Source organism: Sinocyclocheilus grahami, unplaced genomic scaffold (genome assembly GCF_001515645.1).
Source record: "Sinocyclocheilus grahami isolate Dianchi unplaced genomic scaffold, SAMN03320097.WGS_v1.1 scaffold72.1, whole genome shotgun sequence".
Taxonomy (NCBI): domain Eukaryota; kingdom Metazoa; phylum Chordata; class Actinopteri; order Cypriniformes; family Cyprinidae; genus Sinocyclocheilus; species Sinocyclocheilus grahami.
The window spans coordinates 1,066,303-1,080,342 of NW_015505251.1; the positions used below are offsets into that span (position 1 = coordinate 1,066,303).

General features: G+C 39.2%; 3 protein-coding genes across 4 annotated transcripts in view; 2 read left to right on the top strand and 1 right to left on the bottom strand.

Moving 5' to 3' along the window:
* LOC107585617 (dehydrogenase/reductase SDR family member 13-like) overlaps nucleotides 1-1,670 on the top strand; it is a 3,470-nt gene extending 1,800 nt beyond the window's left edge. Inside the window, exons 4-5 of the mRNA XM_016272706.1 lie at nucleotides 817-1,143; nucleotides 1,250-1,670. Coding sequence (XP_016128192.1) covers nucleotides 817-1,143; nucleotides 1,250-1,509 — 587 coding nt within the window. The 3' untranslated portion in view covers nucleotides 1,510-1,670. The remainder of the gene's footprint in view (nucleotides 1-816; nucleotides 1,144-1,249) is intronic.
* A 1,885-nt stretch (nucleotides 1,671-3,555) lies between these two features.
* Nucleotides 3,556-8,244, bottom strand: LOC107585570 (gem-associated protein 4-like). Of its 2 annotated transcripts, none has more exons than XM_016272641.1 (2): nucleotides 7,983-8,244; nucleotides 3,556-7,179 (listed from the first exon to the last, which is right to left on the bottom strand). In XM_016272641.1, exons 1-2 carry the CDS (start codon nucleotides 7,990-7,992, stop codon nucleotides 4,031-4,033), a joined length of 3,159 nt encoding a protein of 1,052 aa, XP_016128127.1. In that variant the 5' UTR covers nucleotides 7,993-8,244; the 3' UTR covers nucleotides 3,556-4,030. The 2 variants fall into 2 exon arrangements, with proteins under 2 accessions (XP_016128127.1, XP_016128128.1); XM_016272642.1 differs by lacking the exon at nucleotides 7,983-8,244 and adding an exon at nucleotides 7,647-7,723.
* A 402-nt stretch (nucleotides 8,245-8,646) lies between these two features.
* dhrs13b.2 (dehydrogenase/reductase (SDR family) member 13b.2) lies at nucleotides 8,647-13,773 on the top strand. Its single transcript, XM_016272707.1, has 8 exons — nucleotides 8,647-8,772; nucleotides 9,109-9,291; nucleotides 9,382-9,654; nucleotides 9,808-10,137; nucleotides 10,415-10,744; nucleotides 10,905-10,997; nucleotides 13,107-13,126; nucleotides 13,379-13,773. Exons 1-8 carry the CDS (start codon nucleotides 8,697-8,699, stop codon nucleotides 13,385-13,387), a joined length of 1,314 nt encoding a protein of 437 aa, XP_016128193.1. The 5' UTR covers nucleotides 8,647-8,696; the 3' UTR covers nucleotides 13,388-13,773.
* The last annotated feature ends 267 nt before the right edge of the window (nucleotides 13,774-14,040 follow it).

A 14,040-nucleotide genomic window follows, 5' to 3' on the forward strand; every position in this document is an offset into this window, starting at 1 on the left:
GTCAGCGGTCTTAACCGCGGCTTGTGTACTGCATCATTACTGTGTGTCACGCGACTCTGTTGCCCTTTCGGTCTTGAACTGACAGTAAAACTAAGGACATTATTAACTGTCTTGATATTTACTTTGAAAGCTGAAGCTCGTGATTATGGTAAGGGGCGTTACATTTCCGATGCGTGCTTGTGGTGTTCGGCCAATCACACTGCACTGGGTCAGCTGGCCAATCAGAGCAGACTGTGCTTGTCAAAGGAGGGGGCTTTGTTGAAAACTATGTGTTTGAGAGAGGCGGGGCATAGAGGACCTACAATAATGTACAGTATTTGAAAAATAATGTGTTTTTTGAACATTAAAGCATGTCAACATATTCTGTTACACCAAATACACAAAATAATGATCTTTAAAATAGCATCATATGACCCCTTTAAGAAACATTTATTAGCAATGTTGAAAACAGCTCTGCTACTTAATATTTTTGTGGAAACCATGATAATTTTCCAGATTTTTTAAAAATACATTTTTAGAAACATTTGAAACAGAAATCTTGTAACATTTTGTCTTTACTGTCACTTTTGCTCAATTTAATGTATCCTTGTTGAATAAAAGTAATAATTTTCTTCCTTAATCTTACTAACCCAAAACTTTTGAAAGTTAGTGTATATTAATATATATAAATAAAAACCCCTCAATATTTAGTGTGGATCTATAACCATCCTGGTGCTGGTTTTGTGAGGAATATTAAATCAAAATGTATGCCAAGTCAATATTTCAGACATATATCTATATCACGTCCATCTATAATGCATATCATCTGTATTTCAGGAGTTTATATGCAGGGCACTACTGAAGATGGTCTTGGTCTTATGTTTGGTGTTAATCACCTTGGTCACTTCCTTCTGACTAACCTGTTATTGGACCGATTGAAAGAGTGTGCACCAAGCCGCATCGTCACCATATCTTCATATTTACATGATTACGGTAACCTTGACTTTGACACGCTTCGCATTCACAAGGAGTTTGGAGTAGGTGAGTCTGTTGTGAGTGTCTTCCAGATATATTCACACAGCAAACTGTGTAATGTGCTCTTCACACATGAGCTCGCAAAGAGGCTACAAGGAACCAACGTGACCTGTTACAGCCTCCACCCAGGTCTGTGTCCCTTTAACATCATACTGGTGTTTGAGTTTCATATGTAGGCACACTTACAGTGTGTATTTTCTGCAATGGCTGACCATCCATATATTTCTTTCAACAGGTGCTATAAACTCTGATCTCACCCGTAATATGAATAAAATGTCCAGGAGGTTGTTGAAACCCATTGCAGCTCTGTTCTTTAAGGATGTAGAGGCCGGTGCCCAGACGACTCTACATTGTGCTGTGCAAGAGGGCATCGAATCCCTGAGTGGCAGGTATTTCTCAGACTGTGCCGTGCAGAAAGTGAAGGCCAAGTCTAAAGATGATGCTGTGGCCAAAAAACTGTGGGAAGTGAGTGAGACATTATGCAGTCTGTCCTGAATCCCCTCAGATACTTGCACACAGTATATGTTGCACTCCCTGCATACATTGCAGGTGTTATAATGTCAGTGGCGGCTCGTGGTTTTAAAATAGAGGAGGCACACTAATTGTACTGGTTTGGGGATCCATGCTCATTATTATCATTATTTGCTTAACCACTTTAAAATGACTTTTTGGTTGCTTTTAGTCAGAAAACGTAAAGAAAACGACACACATACAGCAAGATAATATAATTTCACTTACCTGGCCTATCACTTGAAGCAAACATCCATTCCCTCTTAAAATTCTGTGTTAAAACATCCGACTGCTGTAACGTTAGCCAATATCCAGCTTAGGTGTGTTCTCCCTTTATTTTAAATTTGTATATATACTGTTTGAATGACAGTTTGGTAAATCTGTTGGCGATCAAATATTCAATATCGCTACTCATAAGTACATGGTACATTATCAGCGCAGCCGGAGACGTTCAAACTAATATCATGTAATTTATGTCTCTATGATGATTGGTTGATGCCAGAAGGGAGGCTAGCCTCGAGGTTTCTTTTCTTAACACTGAAAGTGAACACTCGATGCTGATTGGCTAATTTTTTTTACCAACGGAGGCACGAGAGCTCAGCTCTCCCCCGGCCTCCCCCTCCCCTTCTCTATCATTTAGTGGTTGTAATTACATCAGCAGATTCGGCACATTCGCGATAGAAAAGCGGAGCTTTCCAACTTCAGTAACATGTTATGGTATTACATCTGTGAAATTACAAACAAAAAAATACACATTCTGAGATATGAACTGAAATTAATTGTGAATTTTATTAACATTAAATTGTCGTCCTCCCATTTTCACCTCAAAATTTTGGGGAAGTTGTGCCTCCCCTGACGAGCCCCCACTGAATAACGTTCTATTTTTTACAATAATCATGTGTTTTACTGATTTATGAAAAATACATCAAATGGTAAATTTGGCTTCGCTTGTGTTGTAGTACAACCCAATTAATTATTTTATTCACTTGAAATAAAAACTTTTTATTTGGACTGAATTAAGCTGCACAGATTTTTGAAATATTATGTAATTGTTAGAAAAACCCACACACATATTTTGTCTTCACAATAGTCTTTGCATTTGGTGATGAGGAAAGTAGAAGTAATGCTTATTACCTTCAGAGAACCTTTACCCCAGATAACCCTAAAATTGTGAAAAAACTGCTATGCAATCATACAAACCTATCATTAAAGTTGCTCAAAGTGATTTGTCTTTGTAATACTTCACATAAATTGCCCCACTACCTGACGGATAGTAATATGAAATGTCAACAATAATATGTATTTGCAATAATAGAAATATGTCTTGAGAAACCAAGCCTGTCTTTTTGAAAGTTGTAGGCATTGTAAGCAGCCAAAATAAAAATAAATAAAAATCAAAACTCCCTGCCTATTCATCATTTTGCTTGTTTGGGTTTGTTGATATGTCTTTGTAGGGCAGGGTTTCGGGTATGTGGCATATGGCCAATTTTAAAATTTTATCGCAACTTTTAGAGTGATGTGATGAAAGTCGTTTTTCTTATAAAATCAAGTAACCTGTCTGATTCAGAATAAAGAGAAGATAAAACACTTACATGCCTGAAAATGTATCTTTTTGTGATATTTAAAGGGTTGCATGAGCTGTTCATAAGGATGGATCAGTCCTAAAGATGTGACCATACCATACAAATTATATACACTTTTTTTTAGTTGTTGTTGTTATAAACATTTGTCAATTGTCACTGTTTGATGTATGAGCTTCTCTTCACTATATTGTTGTTGCTTTTTTTAGACAAATATAAAAAAAGGTAAAATAATATGGTTTACAATAATGTTCAATATGTTAACACTAGGTATCATGAACTAACAAAAAGCAATACTTTGAGCATTTATTAATCCAGATTACTGTTAATCTCTACATACAATTTTTTGTTGTTGCGCCAATTGTATAAATTATTAATGTATTATAAACAAACATGAATTAACAGTAGTTAATTCAAATGAACCTAGATTAATAAATGTTGTAAAAATTGCTCATTATTAGGTCCAAGTGATAGGCCTATTAACAAACTGAACCTTATTTTTAAGTTTTGGCATGCAAAACTGTCAAATTTTGTCCTTCTATTGTAATACTAGCCTTATATTGTAATCATTACAACCTTAAGTTGTAATTGCAGCAGGTTTGTTGTGCCTGTTAAGAAACCACTTAACATTAATCATATTATAGCTGTATATTACTGCCATCTGGACATTGTTTTGATAAATAGCTCTGGATGATGATACTTCCCAATTGTATCAAAACAAGCATTTTCTGTAAAGCTGCTTTAAAACAAAATGTATTGTGAAAAGTGTTATAAAAAAAAGTGTTAGCAAATATATAAACCTAAAGAAGTGTAAAACTACTATGCACAATTATTTATTTAACTTTCTTCTGTGGCAAACCAAATAAACAAATTCAAACTCAGGATGTAGCAGTCATCATTAATTGTGTTGGGTTCATGGTGTAATCTCATAACTGAGCTATCTTCTGGTGTAGAGCAGCTTTCATGTCTGCACAATTCAAATTGTCTGTGATTGTAGTGAAGAAGTGACGTGTGTCGAGTCCCTGCAGGGCAGTGCAGCTGTCGGGATATGCTGAGAGCACGGTCTCATAGTTGGTCAAAATCTCCAGGGCACACAGAAATAGTGCCTCTGGCTGGCCAGGTATCATCACCTGCACATGGAGCACATGGCAGAAGAGCTGAGTCAACACAAACAGAACTTCCTGACTGCAAGCTCCAGAGGTTTTGGGGGATGGCAGAGTGGGAATCTTCTCAGTGACTGAGCTGATAGTGCCCCTCATCGTGTTGGCATAAAGCCGTCCTGTATGCGCCCAGCCTTGAGGTGGAAGCCAATCAGAACAGCTCGAACTACAAATCAGCTGGAAGATTCGCAGAAGAAACACTGATAGGCGCAACTCGCCTGCAAACGAACGTAGATCGAGTAACGGAAGGAAATCAACGTATTCTAAAGAGTATGGCACATAGAGCTTGTCTGACTGTAAAAGTTCTCGTAACACTTTCAAAACTTTTTCCCATTCCCCAGATGTGCACCACGGGAGAATCTGGCATGCTGCAACTAACAGGCCCTTGCCGAACATGTTGACTTCATCTGGTCTCAGCAAGTTTAGGGAGAGATTTTTCAGCATTGCCTCATGAACACGGTCTGACAGAGCACAGCATTCCAACCATGCTACAAGTCCAGTACCTTGTCCATACTGAGGCAAGTCCAGTCCGGACCACTCCTGCTCAGGAAGATCACAAACTGACAACAGAGAGTTTGGAACTTCATACTTGAAATGGTTTCCCCACACATCCTTCAGGTAAAAACGCACAGTCCAATCAAGTTCCTCCACTTTGCTGTAGAGCCAAAAGAGAGCTCTGGACCAAGCATCAGGTGCTCGGGTCACTTCCTTGCCAACAATTATCCCCAGTGTGTGCAGTACAGACAACAGCAGCTCTTTGGACTCCATGGAGATGCGCGTCTCGCTCTCTACTGGCTGTTCCCAGCACCTACTGCACTCATTCAAGAGCTGAGCCAGACAATATAAAAGCGGGAATGGAGAGCAGCTCATGATCCAATGCACTGAGTCGCTCCTGGCCTCCTGGCTCAGGGTGCACTGAAGTAGTCGGAGACAAAACTCTAAGTTGCTTGAGCTGGAAGATATTGGGAGAAGGTACGGCTGGACAAACACATGCAAGACTTCTTCTAGAGGAAGGAAACTCAGCTTTTCTCCTGTGCTTCCAGTTATGTTGCACTTCATCATCTCAGCCAAGAATTGCAGAAACTGGTTCTCCTCTTGAAGTGAGGATAGCTTGCTCCACACCGTGTCCTGCAGGCACCTACACAGCAGATTGTCTTTCTGAACTCCCAGTGAAGACATGAGACCTGGGAGCTGCTGGAGAATCTCGGCTATCAGAGTGTGAGCTCCAATGTTGACAACAGCCATGTGGCAGCATCGCCGCAAAGTGGCTTCAGGATTCTGGAAAGCCACTCTGGCCACAGCAGAGACTGCTGCATCAAGGGTGCTGTTCACACCACTTTGAATGATGCTGTTGAAGGCCAGATTGAGCTCCTCTGAGAAACCTATAGTTACAGAACTGGGAAGAAATCCATGAAGACCTTTTCTGGAGATGGAGAGCATTTCTGAAATTGTAGCATTTTTGTCAGGTAGCGACAAATGGGAAAATAGGTTTACAATAATATTCTTTAGCTTTATGCAGTGCTGAACATCAGCGTCACTTTGACATTTAGCTGTAAGCGTGGAGATCAATGTCATCAAAAGCGCTTTGGTTTGAAACAAACTCCCATTTCTCTCCAGACACTGAATCCACTCTGTCTTACTGAAATTCTGACTAAGTTTGGATGCAAACAGTCCAGGAAGACCTTCAAACCCCTCAAGATGATGGTCTAAGATGGTGATGGACATATTTGCTACTTCTGCTGCAGAACTTTCAGGAACAGTGAACGATAAAGATGCCGTTAAGCCTTTCAGAGTTACTCTCAAATTATTCAAAGTCTGTCCATTTCCAACCAGGTCTTTTGCATGTGATGGTTGCTCCAAAGTCATCAGAACTCTATCCAGGCTATCTTTCAGACGGATCGCCAAGACACTTGGGTCATTGCTGGGCATCTTCAGAAGCCCCATAACCTCCCAGGAGCATATAATCTCAAGTGTGACCTGCATGGCCTGGACGAATGTCATTCCACATGTCTTGGTCTCAGCAGGAGTGAGAGTGGCAGCAAGGTCTCTCTGAGCCTCACGTAAGATCTCAATCAGGTCAAAACCATCCAGCACTTCATTTCTCTTTTTAAGGCTCACTGTGCGAGAGATGTTTTGGAGTTTAATTTCTATGGACAGATCAGTAGCATTACCTAAAAGGTAGTTTGTATACAATGTGTCCAGGCAATTAGAGAGGGCAAAATAACACAACTCGGAGGACGTCAAATGCTCTTTTATTTTCCTCAGCCCCTCAAACAGTACATGCACCACACATGTAGATTCTGGGTCAGGTTTGAATCTTTTTGATGCCAGGGGTGATGGCTCAGTCGTGGACATCATGAAGTGTGAACACTGAGTTGTAAAGAGCTGGTCTAAGACATCAAGGCATCCTCTCTTGCCCTTCAGTAGTTCCCACCACACCTCCAACAGCAGCTTCACATCTGCTTCTGTACTGCTGCTTGTCACATGATCAAGCAGCAGCTTGAGCTCTTCACACCGTTCAGCTGGTTGAAAGCACAACAGCAGCTCCACATAGACAGTAGAAAAGCTCATTGACTTCACCAGCTCAAACAGCACAGTATGGTTAATATCAGGAAGGCTGTTCTGTACAGCAAACAATGGGCCTTCCTTCCATCTGATATCAATGTCCTTTTTGTTCCTCACTTCTAAGATTTTGCTCCACACAATACAGAGAATCCTCTTTCTCCAGTGGACTCTGTCTTTGGTGTCTTTGAGTGCATGTTCGCATATCTCTTTGATTGCGTTGACAATCGGACATCCAATCCGATCCCAATCCTCTTTTTTCATAGACAGTAGTGGCTCAGGTTGGCATATCTGATTTGCCTGTAAGAATCCTCCCTGAAGCACAGCAGTCTTCTCACAGCTCAGCCATGACTCTGAAACAGGAGTTAAATCAGGACAGGAATTGCATGATAAATATCTTCACGTTGTATTGCATAGTTTCCACCAAAATACCAGTTATTAGATATTGTGTGATACTTTTTTAATAATGCAAATAATTATATAGTTATTGTCCAATAACTAATCTGCATATTTTAAAACATTTTCATGTTTGTGTTAGGTTATATTTAACTAAGTTAGCTAAAATGTTTCTAACTTGAGAATAATTTTTTTTTTATGTTTTATTAATTAATGTGGGATCTACTCAAGACAGTGTAAGATGCTTTCAGAATCCTTCTGTCATTTTGATTATATATTAATATTGATAAAATGGGACAATTTATGATTACTTGGTGTTTGGATGGTGGTTAATGGCTAAATATAACCTTAATGACAGAATGCGCAGATAACGTCATCAGGTACCAGTATATTATTTCACATTAAAACAATAATAGATTATTACCTTGATCCATAATTGTTGTGCTTGCAAAGAAAAGTCACCAACTGAAGTCATTCATATCCACTGAATCCCCACGCTGAGATGTTTTATTAATTAATGTGGGATCTACTCAAGACAGTGTAAGATGCTTTCAGAATCCTTCTGTCATTTTGATTATATATTAATATTGATAAAATGGGACAATTTATGATTACTTGGTGTTTGGATGGTGGTTAATGGCTAAATATAACCTTATGTTATATAAATATATAAATATATAATATAACAGAATGTTATGCGCAGATAACGTCATCAGGTACCAGTATATTATTTCACATTAAAACAATAATAGATTATTACCTTGATCCATAATTGTTGTGCTTGCAAAGAAAAGTCACCAACTGAAGTCATTCATATCCACTGAATCCCCACGCTGAGAAAATGATCACAGCTGTGACGATGCATGCAATTTTCGGAAATCTTTATTTATGGAAATCTGAGAGAAATGCTCGTTTTGAATGGTAAAGCTTAAGACGTTTCTCTCTCTCTGGTTTTATTGGCGGGTCGCAACCAACTTGTTCAGGTGCCTTTTGGGTTTTCAAATGTAGAGCACATACCGTTTGTGCTTCCGTGTCAAGAAGTGCGGGAGATGTTCCCCTTGCTGTGTTTTTTGTAGCGCCATCACGTGGAGGGGCCCTCAGTGACTCGACTCTTTTGAATCCCTTCACAAAAAAGATTCATTCATATTCGTTCAGCGAGTCGTCCAGTGACCTATTTGCAGGTTGTGATGTGAATATTAACTCACAAGATTCATTAAAAACACAGAGTCCTTCACGACCTACACAAAGTGTTGTTACGCTTTACTGTCATTCTTGCACTTTCATTTGTCAAAGTTCATTCAGTTCGCTAAAAACACTCAGTTAAAATACGATTCTGTGCATGTGAGTGAACGCGAGAGATTCATTCAGTTGAAAGATTTGTTCAAAACACAGATTCATGCACAACTGAAACATAACCAGTCTGACGAAATGAAAGAGAAAGTAAATGCTTGCATGGCGGTTTTAGGAAACTGGGATGATTTTCCCGAGGACGAGAAAATACATCATGTTTTGGATTTTTTGCGGTTTTATCCTAGCACTTTTACGCTTAGGTATTTCTAAATGTGATTTGTAAAGATTTTTGATGTAGAACCACCAACTTATTTGTTTCCTTCCTCTGCTCGTATAATGTCATTTTATGCAAAATGTGTATTTTATATATGAATCGGAACTTTTAGGTAAATTAATGCATAATATGTTGAAGGAAATAACTATCAGAGGAGTTTAAAGGCACTTTTGTTTAGAAAGGTTGTTTATAATGGGGACTGTGTATACCAGTACTTCTATTTTTAGTTTGGTTTGGCTCCACATTTCATTTACAGTTAATTGAGAATTGGGGTTATCCTGTTATTATTACTTTTATTTACTGATTTGTTTGTTTTGAACAGGTGTAAATGGCTCAAAGACTCTTTATGATGTTCAGTGGCTTCCTTGTCCGTTTGTGGATGAGAAAGTTAATATAAATGAAGAAGGCCACACAGAAACCAAGTATATCAACAGAGAGGCTGTGCTTCAATTTGGTAATGTCGGCGACAAGCCTTTACACCCTACCATTACCTTTCTTGTCACAGGTAAGTGAAAATGATTTGAAGCTATAACCTTAATATATCCTTCGCTCTTTAATTAATCTGCTGTTTGTTCATTTGTTTACAATAATGCAGCATCTAAAGTGGATATGAGGCGTTATTTGGAGGGAAGTGAGGATACACTAAACTGTGAGATCCGAAGATACAGCACTGGAGGGATTGTAATGCGCTGGCCTACTGCAGGAGCACAAGATCATGACGGCTGGTTCACCTGTACAATACGCCAAACACAAGGCTTGTTTGTCATCACCACCTTCCTCAGACACACAACTGCGGCTCCTGCCCAAGGAGAGGCTGACTTTCTACAGTGGAAAACAGTCAATGATAGGGATCTCCTGACAACATCAGGTAACATCAAGCAAGGGGTTTCCTCCTAGGAGGCAAGGGAGAAAGACAGTGCCTCCTCCACTGGATGAGAATATAATCCAGAGTACAAAAATGAAACAATGCAAATATTCAATTAGTTTTTTTTTCATCCTTTATTACATATGTGTTTTCCAGCTGCGATGGTTGTTTTGACCCGGACTCCCTCCGTGGAGGTGGGATTCTTGAAGGAGCCAAACCTGCACTGTCAGTTTGCTGTGGATCATAAACTGCCTAATGCAACGGTGGAGTGGAGACTGCAGAAGCACGGGGAGCGCAGCAAGCTCTTCAGCTACTCCAGCCGCACAGGGAAGAGTGAAGGCAGCGGAGTGGCTGTCAAGGCCATCGCTGCTGGAAACATCTCCTATAAGCTTCCACACACCAAAAAACACAGCGAGGGCACATATATCTGCTCTGTGATGGTTCCTCCTCTCTATGGCAGCCATGATATTCCCCTTACCCTAAGTGGTAAGATGACACATTTCTTTAATTCAGTTCACATTTATGTTCGTATAGTGTTTTTTTTTTTATCGTTTTAAAGCAGCTTCAGAAATAAGTGGGCTCAAATGTTGTTTTGGACCCCATTTACTTTTTTTGCACGGATAAAAACAGCTAATATATTTTTTCAAAATATCTTTGTTTGCATTCTACTGAAGAAAGTCATTCAGGTTTGGAACAACATGAGGGTGAAAAATGATGGAACGCTCTCTTGAATGTTTCTTTTTTTCTCTTTCAAACTCCACAGAACAACCCCGCGTGTCTATAAACGTGGGCTCCACCTTGTCTATGACACTTGGTAAGGACCAGAAGCTGATATGTGATGCAGAGGGGTACTATCCACTGGACGTAAACATTGAATGGTACCGTGAAGTGTCTGGGGGCAGCCCTACGCCTTTGGTCCTGAAGAATATTCTGTACTCTAGTCATCGACTTCATCAAGATGGCACATACTCTCTCTCAGCCTTCTTCTATCTGCAGCCTAGCCTGGAGGACTCTGGATATAAGTACACCTGCAGAGTATCCCATAAGTCCTTGCTCATTCCCATCCGCAAGAGCTTTTATCTCATAGTTACAGGTGAATCAGATGCAACTCAAACACAAAATGATTTGGACAAATGGAAAGTCCCTAAATATCCTTTGAATTAGATATTACAAATAACCACTAGGTGGCAGGCATGATGTTCCATTATGACTACTCTTCAGTATACTTTTTCTGCTTTGTTTGTTGATCACAGAACCTGACTCTACCATGTGGTATATCACAGTCATTGGATTCATAATTGCCATGCTAGTAATTCTTTGTTATTTGCTGCCTCAGTATCTTGCAGGTAAGTCATTTGTTGTTTATAAACCACTTTAAACTTATTATGCATCCCTCATTTGAATTGTCATTATTTGCTTGTGTGTGTGGGGGGGGGGGGGTTACATCTTGAAAACACTATGCATCTTATACTTCTATTTAATCAATATGGTCACATTAGCATGTAACTTAAAAAATCGTGGTTTTCTATTCAGACGCATATTAAATTTCCAATGTATTTTATTTAAAATGAAGAAAAATACATTTGAGGCACCTCTTTGCACATTGTGGAATACCATGGCATCTTTTACCATGTAAAATAAATGAATACATACATACATTATTAATAACATGAAAATAAATTAAACCATGAACTAGGGGTGGGCGATATAGCCTCAAAATTATATCACGATATTTCAAGAATATTTGCGATAACAATATTTATGACGATATAGAAAAAAAAAACATGGAACAATGTTTTATTGGTGATTGCAGCTGGCAGGCAGCAGCATTTATTAGTGCAAACAAAATGAAGGGCATTTTCCATCCTTTTCCAATGAGCTACTGTCATCGATGACAGACTACCTAATTTGAAGTGTAAATCTATTGTCATAAGGTGGCAGCAGCAACTGTGTGTTCGACTTGAAGCAGACCAATCGGTGTATGATGCCAAAATATCACGAGAGTGACTTACTCCTTATGCCGAGTTCACACTGCACGATTTTAGCCCGATTTTCACTTGCCGAAAGGTTTTGTGAAATCACCGACAAATGCCTGAAATCGGAGGCAAATCGGTGCTCGTTCACGCGAGTGACAATCACACAGTGTGAATTATCAAAGACGCGATCTGAGAGAATCACCGATGCGTCGCCAACGCCCGTGAAATATTTGGCATGCTAAATATCTGGAGCTGGTTGTTTTTCATGTCAGCAGGTTGAAGCGACCCCAATAACGGGATATTTAGGCCCTGGAATGTGAATTGTACCAGGAGAACCCAGCCAAAAAAAAATTTGTATTTTACCCCCCAATGCGATTTTTACTGGGGGACCCCCTTGAAAGCAATTGGGCTATTTTCAGGCTAGTTTTGAGTAGTAATTGGGTGGGTTTTGTAGCGAAAACCTGGCAACCCTGCACCACACAGAGCTGTCTGCGATTCTTCCTATTGTAAAGTCATGCAGTGTGTAACCTCCTGTCGTTGTTCCATCGTGCAGTGTGAGCACAGCAACAACTGAATGCTACCCCAGATAGTCGTTCAGTGTGAAACCAACAGTGATGCGACGTCTTTGAAAATTGTGCAGTGTGAACTCGGCATTATTTACACTGCACGCGTCTGCGGCGCGTTACAGCACCTTTTAGAAGCGTCCCGGAAGCGCCTCTCCGCGCTGCTTCGCTAAAGATATGCACGTCGCCTATATTTGAAGGTAAGAGTGTGTGCTCGAATATGCTCTAGAATGGCTCTCGCGATACTTTGATGTCATACACCAATCATTCTGCGCAGCGCTGCTTCAAGTCGAACACACCTATTGGGTTTGTGGTGTTGTTGTTGTGCATGCTAGGGAATGTATATCCGCCATACATCATTGCGTCGCTATATCATTGATATCGCGAAATGACACTTTTGTATCATGTAAAAATGTATACCGGTATTTTTGTGGACGGTATGATATGGCACACCCCTACGAACAATATATTTTTGCAAAATATTGACACATTTATAAATTGTAAATCAATTGTTAAATAAATTATAAATTAGTTTTTATTGTAAATAAATATTTAGCAAAAAAGGCAAAAGTATCTTGTTGTTGGGTCCATTTATTTTCATATTATTAATATATTTAATTATTTAATTAGTTTTTTTTATATTTACTTACTTTCTTTGATGTAAACAAGGTTTTCTTAGAGTAAAACAAAGTAATATACACATTTTTGATAGTAGTATCTCAGAATCCGGCATCCCATCTCCTGGTCACGATTTTTTGTCATCAGTAGACAGTGATAGTGTGGCTGATAAGTAAGGAATTAATTAAGGCAGTCTGTCAAAGGCTAAGTGTTTACTTCAATAAAAACATTGTTTCACCTTTCAGTTATTCTATTTACCTGTGCAAGTCTAATGTTCATAATATTTTCTCTTTTCTAGGTAGAAAAGCAGCAAAAAAGGTGAGTATGAAGGTGGGAATAGAAGAGTAACAATTACATTTCTACCAACATCCTTTATGCAAATTTACATGAACCCCAGCTGTGAGATGAATAGGCTCCCTGTACTATTTATGTTTGTGTATGTGCTGTGCGTTTTACACATCTGTGTGTACATGTATTTGTAATTACTGACATATGTGGAAGTGTGACGTAAGTGTGTGCATCTATTTGCCATATGTCCAGTCTCACGCTGTATGTTTATCTTATGTGCAGAGGTTTTGAGAGCTCATGCCTGAGGATTTGAAGTACAGCGTGATGGAAACCGACAACACTTCCCTCCCTTCGTGTCTCTTTCTCCCCTCATCCCTGCCATTTCCCCCTGCTGCTGCGTTCGCAAATATCAGGTGCTCTTCATGAGAAAATGGGGAGTGCGTTGTGAGGTGCAATTCCAGATCTCATGGTTTATGCCCTTGTTTAATATGGCTGATAAGGCACTGTGGCTCTTTATGAACTGAAGAAAAATTAGTTTGCAGCTTTCTGGGTTGTTTTTGGCATCTATAAATATTAATGTAAATTTGGCATGATTTCATGAATGCAAAGTGCACTACTGATGTTGATCATTTTGAGTTTTAAATTATGAAATAATCAAATATTATAAAATCAGTGGGGAAAGGTATAAAAAAAGTGTTTTTGCTAAAAAATTATAAAAATAAAATAATGCTTGAAACAATGTATATGAACTTGAATTGTAATATTTGTAAAAATTTGTAGGATTTCAAATACAATCATTGTGAGTTTTATGTTCTGATTGCGTCAAATTGAAATGTATCCATCTTCAGACAACTTTGTGTGATGTTTGCAACGCTGTTTTCCGCTCGCAGTGAAAGCCAACACCAATGGCGCTCTGAGGCCTGTGGAGTTTTGATGTATTCTTG

What these genes read in the sequence shown, in the direction of transcription:
- dhrs13b.2 (XM_016272707.1), top strand. Translation starts at nt 8,697, where the DNA reads ATGATTTTCCCGAGGACGAGAAAATACATCATGTTTTGGATTTTTTGC. An exon ending in CCTAGCACTTTTACGCTTAG is followed by an intron (nt 8,773 to 9,108) that starts GTATTTCTAAAT and finishes TGTTTTGAACAG; the next exon opens with GTGTAAATGGCTCAAAGACT. An exon ending in GGATCTCCTGACAACATCAG is followed by an intron (nt 9,655 to 9,807) that starts GTAACATCAAGC and finishes TGTGTTTTCCAG; the next exon opens with CTGCGATGGTTGTTTTGACC.